This window comes from Eurytemora carolleeae, unplaced genomic scaffold, assembly GCF_000591075.1.
Source record: "Eurytemora carolleeae unplaced genomic scaffold, Eaff_2.0 scaffold2724, whole genome shotgun sequence".
Lineage (NCBI taxonomy): Eukaryota > Metazoa > Arthropoda > Copepoda > Calanoida > Temoridae > Eurytemora > Eurytemora carolleeae.
Window position 1 is genome coordinate 1 of NW_019398609.1, and position 7,487 is coordinate 7,487.

Below are 7,487 nucleotides of genomic sequence, written 5' to 3' on the forward strand. Positions count from 1 at the left end.
ACCGGCCATCCTTTTGACGTTTCTGATCATCGCATGATTAATACGTGTTTTTATTCATAGACGCCCTATGGCCGACCACTGTCCACCGAAAAGATTTGATTTGTACTTTGATTTAGCGACACTGAATATTATTAAGTAAACAAGATACGCGCTTAGGATTGCATGTTCTGCACTTTACACTGCACTTCCTGTAACACACGAACGGAAAATAATTGCGTTTTTCAATTAAAGTGCATAGCTTATTTTTTGTTCACTGAACACTTCTTGCATATTTTAATAATTCTGCGATGTACTATGTATGTTATAATTTTGCACGTACTCAATATGCGTCTTTTGTAGTTCGTTCTCTTAGTGCGTCCTCAAAGTGTTTTTGCTTTTTACAAATTGTGCAACTTTATTCGTTCTATAAGTAATGCGTCCAAAAAAAATTGAATATGTCATGTGTATTTTAAAATCTAGAAATATTCCCTTTAATATACATTGTAAATAGGATTATTGAATCCAATTCATCCAATGCTAATTGTGATTCAATGTTTCCTAATCCATATTTTGTTGGCAAAATGTTATTTTATGCATCGTGTTCGTTGTTCATGTACAGGGTGTCCCTATGAACATGGATAGAGAGACGACTTAAAGATTCCGTTGATCTTTGATAATATCTATAATCATGATTTATGAATGAATGATAAAAGACGATCTTTAAATGGATGTCCCTAACTATCAAGTTTCGTAGGATATACCCTGTGTTTAGTGATCCGTGGTTGCTTATACTGAAAACCTGAATATTTCTCCAAAATGCAGTTTAAGAAAAACCTAGGGGTGGTTGTGTACGCTTTGATTAAGAATTAACGGTAGAGTTTGAGCAATCATTCTAAACATGACGGTTGAGAGACGAATTGAAGATTGTTGGTGATCTTTGGAAGGTACTTAACTTTTTTTCATGAAAAATCATCTACGCGGTGAGAACCAGAAAATGTTGGAAGCGAAAGACGACGTTATAACAAAACTTAAGAGTATGATGTTGTTACAAAGCAAATAGTTTTATTAGTAACTTATTGAATTATTTATTAAGTTAAATGGGTCTCTTTACACTACAGTGCACAATTACTGTGTCTCATGTTCATTAGACTAAGTCATAACCTGAGTCTTAACGTCGTCTTTCCAATCCAAAGTTTTCTGATTCTTACTGTGTATTTGTTTAAACTTTTGCTATGCAAAAAAACAATAAGCTTATTTTTCAGCTTTTAGGGATGTTTTTATTTAATAAAACTTTTGTTTATCTCTAGTGATTTTCAGAACAAATTTTGACTGCAATACTACTGTTAATCGGAAAGACCAGTTTTGTAATCTCGCCTTATGCTATTTACGGCAATTCACAACAAATCATAACAAAGCTATGAACGGGTTTATTTTAACATAAAATGGGGTTCGATAAATTGCTGTCTTTGTTTCCTAATTAATAATAAAAATTTGTTTGTACCTGGAACTGTGAAATTAGTTTATTTATAATTGTATAATAATAGTTTTTCGCGCATTTTCAAAATTTAACATAAATCAAAAACTTTGGATACAAAATTTTTAATGTTGATCATCCATAAACCTTCCCGTCTTTGTAAATTTTACCTTTTTTCTGAATTTGGACATCTAGAGAACCCTCCCCCCCCCCAAAAAAAAAAAAAACCCGGGCCTTTATCTTATTGGGATCAGTTTTGAGTATTGCCGTGATAAGGCGATTTGTAAAATTCAATTGAATTACATTTATTAGTTTTTATCAGAATATTCATTTCACTTCTTGACAAAAACAAGTACAATATAGGTGGCAACAGAGAAACGGACCAATTATACATGACGTCACAAGTGTCTAATATAACAAAGAAAACGAAATTTTCTCACATTTGTTGACAAGTTTTCCAAAATTAAACAAAAAATTGTAAAAACAGAAATAAAAAACACATAAAAATGCACTTATTTTTACTGTAAGAAAAGCACTTTATTCTAAAATTATTACTACTATTGATGATTTTGTCGGACACAAAAACTGAATTGACACTTGTGACGTGAGAATACCGCTGTAATGAGAGTGTACAAATTCTAAGTTACCATCGAGTGTACTAGAATCTATTTGATATTCTTTAAAATCTGTTTTCTATGCTCTCAAGCCACCAATAGCACATTTTGGTGTTGGTATTTATTATGACATGAATCATAAAAGCAGTTCATAGCTGGGTCAATCAAGGTAGTTGATAGCTAGGAGGTGAATCAGGTTGCAGTTCACAGATAAGTGATAACTGATAAGTGGTCCATCAGGTAGATATAGGTAAAGTTTATTGTGTAGAAATTGTTGATAATATTATTCATACTATTGCCAGAAAATAAAATCCTTTATTACAATTTTACAAATTATTTTTTTTTGCTTTTGTTGCATTATTTAGATCAAGAGTCTCTGTCCGCTTTCTTTCAATAAGTTAAAATAATTATATATTTATCATTCCTAAGTGTTAAATTTATCAATAAAATAATTATTTAATGGAGACACAAATTTCAATTCCTATTAAATCAAATTTTTGATTTTTAATTATGGAAGACATCTTTTGCCGATGTCCAATCTTTAAAAGTTTTTTGGGTAATTCAAAAAAATATTATTAACCAAAAGAATTCTGATTAGTTTCCAAAATCCCAATGACGTTGAAAAGCTTCCAAAAATATTGTTTTTTTAATCTTGAATATTTCAATGAAAACTGCAAGAATGTAAAAGATACAAGAGATAAAGAAAACAAAAGGGATACAGAGGATACAGAATATAGAGAGAAAACACATGAGGATGAGGATACAGGGGATACAGATGAAACGAAGGATTTGTCTGTGTTCAGATAATCTGGAAAATACCAGATATTGAACCAACTGAATCAATACTATCACTAAAATAAAAAATGATTATATCATCAATGGTTAAAACTTTTTAAAGGGAGAGACGGGCTAGACATGACAGTTGAGCTGAGAGTGCGATAATGAATAATTTTTAAACCCCCAATCCTCAAAATCATCCTTCCAGAGTGGATAATCCAGGAGGGTTTTAAAGATTGAATTTGCGCTCTTGCTGAACAATTATTCACCGTCAAAAAGGTCTGAGATGAATACTGAAAAATATCTCTATATATCCAATACTGCACTCTGACCTACAACTACAGTCGTCGTCATAAATATCAAAACATTAAAGACGACTTTCGATTTTAATTTAGATTTTTACCAAGCTTTCAAACAGTGCACATGAACATGTAAGCAAAGAGAAGCTTAACAGTTCCTCTTTGTTTTCTTGTAAACTTGTAATTTGAAAAATGCTCAATAAAAATCAAAAGTCGTCTTCATTTAAAATCATAAAGTTCTCCTCCTATTTCACAGCTAGTTTTCTTTAGTAAGAATTTAAAACATTTACCTAGAGACTTTGAGTCAATTTGTTCTATCCCAGTATAAAGCCCAGTCTCTAATAAATCATCTAAAAAATAAACACAGTCACAGAAACCCCCAGCTGCTGTTTGAAACAAGCTTATGAAATATTATGAATTACCTTTAAATAGGTCAGTACTATTGTCCACCTGGAAAAGAATAACAAACAATAAACAGAGCATAAAAATGTCTTTGTTAAATCTCAAGCTTTCAAGATGTAGTAACATTTTTCCGTTCTTTACTATTTGATATGCCATTAAAAACTTTTATAAGTAATAAATGTCGACTTTAATTCGTGGCATTCCTGTGTGTTGTTTAAATACCTTTCTCCGTTTAAATACCATAATTTATTTTTTTTATAATCAATGTACTATTGTGGACGATTTTTTGGCCGCTAGGTGTCTCTCCCAAGTTAAGTTCCTGAAATATCGAGAGCAGAGACACGTAGCGGCCAAAATCGTCCTCTAAAACAACATTGTATTTTCAAAAAATCTTAGAAAGATTATGATTTTAATATCACATCGGAGTGCCCAGGATTTAATTAGAAAATTATAACTTGTAATACCTGAATGATTAGTTTAAATTTAATAGGATTATCTATATTTTTACGAACACTCCCTTTAATTGAGTTCCGGCCGCATTATATAAAATCTCATTTTTTGTTTGTAACCCGGTATAAAAATCATGATAAGGACAGTAAGCGAAATTTCATATGACTATCTGTAGCAGTCTGTGATTATATTTATATCTTTGTTTACAAGTAAACAAAGAGTAGCTTTTAATTGACAACTTCTATTTGATTAAAAGTTCAAGTGTCTGTGCTATTTGAAAGATATAAGAGAAAGTTTTCTTATTAATTGTTTTGATAAAAACAACGACTGTATAACGTGGCATGTGCTCTTTACACCTTTGACTGATAATCAACAATTGATAAATTATTACTTTTCTCGAGTTATTACGATCAAATCTCGGAATTTTTCTATTGCGAAAGTTTGGTGTTGTATGGGTTTATATTGATCTACCAGGGGTTGTAATCTGGCAGCACATTCATCCATCCACGCTTCATTATTCTGAGAAGAGGGTTGACAAGATTCCAGCTGCCACTTATCTTCAGTGAGCTAACGAGACATTACAGTCATTTTGCAGTATATTTCTTGTAATTTTTTTTTACTGAAATATAGTTTACTTTGAAATCAATTTTAATACAATATTACTGCCATATTAAATCTTTTATTAGTCTCTTTGGTTTTAATCAACTTAACAAATTTTGCAAGAAGACATTTTAAACTATTCACCAACTGTCATGTTTTGTGGGACACCTTGTTGTAAACATTCCGTGAGAAACCCTGTAATTCCCTAACTTGAAATCTTACAGTTCCCAATGCTTAATAAAGCGGTTTCTAAAAATCAAACAAAGGTTCAAAAGGTTAAAAATAGGACATATCAAATTTCATTTGAAATCAATTGAAAAAAAAACTAAGTAAAAATGTCAAACAACAAGTCAAACTGAAGTAAATTGCCTTCTCTTTTCGAAGAGCAAAAATGTTGTAATTTCTTAGTTATAACCGAATACATTAGATATTCTCTTATTTGTGCATAAAGTTAAAACTAGAGAAGCTTCTATGGTCCAAAAGCCGTACCATTTGATGTAAATTTGACCTTTTCCTTCTGGATAGTTTGTACTTTGAAGTGATGGAAACCTATATTTTTTTAAAGACAAATATTAAATATTAAATATTTAAGTTACCTTTAATTCCATGTTCATTTCCATACTTCTTTCAAAACTGTAGTTTTACTAAAAGGTATTTGGTTTTTCGTTTTCTTACTTTCAGGCATACATTTCCGTTCAGGCTCAAAATTTGGCATACTGAAGATTGTAAGAAAAAAAAATGTTTTGAAAATTGTTTATTCTTTTCATTTTTCTTACGCTATGTCAAATTTCCAAATTTTGAAAAGACGATAAACAACCTTTGAATAAAAATATTGTTTGACTCTTTTTTTGGTTTGATTTCAACTAAAAAATAAATAAGTTTTTAGTATTCCTAGTTTGTTGAATATCAATGTAGATATTTGTTCTCTAACACAGGTTTAATCTGAAAATGATAACAATGTACTCTGTTAGAGGAAACCTTGTGTTCAACCTAACAGAAAGACCAAAGACAGTTCCATAGATCGATAAGTATTTTACTCTAAAGATTCTCTGATTCTACCAATTTCAGTCAAAGTGAATAAAAAATGAAGATCTTCGAAATATATCTCTTGGTCTCCACTTTTGTATTTTGACAGATTTAAGAGTGGTTAAGAACTATAAGACATAGTTTTAAAAAATATATGCATATGTCACCTTCGGCCCCAACACTGCAACTGTTTCCTCTCTCCTGACTGCAGTTCTGAATTTGATAAGAAATATGCAAATATATGCATTTGGGTTAATATTTGCAATTATTTAAACAACGTTTATAGAGATAAAGATTTTTATTGCATTTTTGTTATTGACTACATGTATTCTGTAATCAAAAATTATTAAATATTAAAAATATTAAATGTCCGATTAAAATATAAGTAAGGCTAGAAAACTAGGTACAGGGTTAGCAATGTTTACCCACAAAAGGATTAGACTTAAAGGGAGTGTTCGTGAAAAAATGAAAAGGGGGTATAGGTTTACGGCGAAGAATAATCGCTCTTGATCACTACTAATCTTACTTGTATCTGTTGCGTCCATAAGGAAAAAGTTGTTAAAAACGACTTGTACCACAGAACGTAGAGTCGATACAAATTGAGAAAGTTGCAACCTATAGTCATCGATTATTTTTCGACGCAATAGTATAAAGTTTATATTTCATAATATTTTATAAATTGTTAAAATCGACTTATACTGAAGAACGTAGCGTCCATAGAAATTCAGAAAGTTACAATGTACGATTCGTATCGTTCGTAAAATAATCAATTTAATTTCAAACATATCTTTCAGATATTACAACCTAAAGTCATCGATTATTTTTCGACGCATTCGTAAATACAGAGCGTCCCATATCATATTAGATTATCTCCAATCTTTAACACCAAAATAAACCCTTAATACTCGAAAAACTTATCATTTTCCGCAAGAAAATTCTTATATAAGCCTTATGTTATTTTTCAAAATGATTCATTCTAATGAAATTTTTCTAATTATTGTCCCGAAAATCGTAATTTAGACACGTTCTCGGTCTAATATGATGTGGGACACCCTGTAGTTAATATTTTATAATATTTGTTATTTGTTTGTACTCCCATAATGGCTATATTGTTTGAGCTATAGACCTTAAAAATGTTGGGGAAACATGTGTTGCATCTTCGCTTGTTAGTAAAAAAACAAAAAATTATTATATATAATATAGCCCAATAAAGTTACCGAATATCCCTGTTGTTCTTTTAATTTGTGTCAACAATTATGCAAATATTCCATCTAATCAAAGATATTCATCAAAATGATTTTTCAAAACGAAAAACCATTTTACTATTAAAAAATCGTTTAGGATAATATCTTTGGTAAGCGTAAAAGTTTACTAATCGTATTGAAAAATTGCTTTAAGTTAATATGTTTGGTAAGAGTAAAAAATCAAACCAAAGTTGCGCAGATCTAAAGCTAAAATGATTTTTCAACTGTTCATAAACTGAAGGAGCGCTTTACTCTACTGAGGCCTCAGTCCGCGTGCTTTGCAAGAAATACATACATTTTGCATAATGAAATATCACTGTAGTTTACAATAGTGAATATCCAGCAATCACCAATAAAAAGTGGAAAGATTGTCGTCTATGTTTTATCTTTTAATCAGAAAAGAAGCTATAATTATTATTTTTTTTTATGACTGATATATTTTTGCAAATTATGTCCGGATATTTTTTCAGAGATTAATTATTTACCAGTTAGAAAAAAGAATCTAAAAATTAATTGAAAAAGCGAAGAAGACTTTCACTTCGTTTGTAATTTGTAATTTTTCCGCCAGATAGAACTTTTTTGGTTTACAAGATTTTAATATGTTATTTATGCCCGTAACGAT

General features: G+C 30.3%; 1 protein-coding gene across 2 annotated transcripts; it reads right to left on the bottom strand.

The window, feature by feature from the left end:
- Positions 1-2,465: 2,465 nt before the first annotated feature.
- LOC111717531 (uncharacterized) lies at positions 2,466-5,575 on the bottom strand. 2 transcript variants are annotated; one of them, XM_023493027.1, is made up of 5 exons: positions 5,487-5,575; positions 5,192-5,239; positions 3,566-3,593; positions 3,434-3,493; positions 2,466-2,918 (listed from the first exon to the last, which is right to left on the bottom strand). In XM_023493027.1, the coding sequence occupies exons 2-5, from the start codon at positions 5,213-5,215 to the stop codon at positions 2,662-2,664; spliced, it is 369 nt and encodes a 122-aa protein (XP_023348795.1). In that variant the 5' UTR covers positions 5,216-5,239; positions 5,487-5,575; the 3' UTR covers positions 2,466-2,661. The 2 variants fall into 2 exon arrangements, with proteins under 2 accessions (XP_023348795.1, XP_023348796.1); XM_023493028.1 differs by having other exon boundaries at positions 5,192-5,228; positions 5,487-5,552.
- Positions 5,576-7,487: the final 1,912 nt, after the last annotated feature.

Coding starts and splice junctions, on each gene's coding strand:
- LOC111717531 (XM_023493027.1), bottom strand. CDS start 5,215: ATGGAAATGAACATGGAATTAAAG. Junction 3,494..3,565: donor TAGTACTGACCTATTTAAAG/GTAATTCATAAT, acceptor TTTATTTTTTAG/ATGATTTATTAGAGACTGGG. Junction 2,919..3,433: donor AATTGACTCAAAGTCTCTAG/GTAAATGTTTTA, acceptor TTTTTATTTTAG/TGATAGTATTGATTCAGTTG.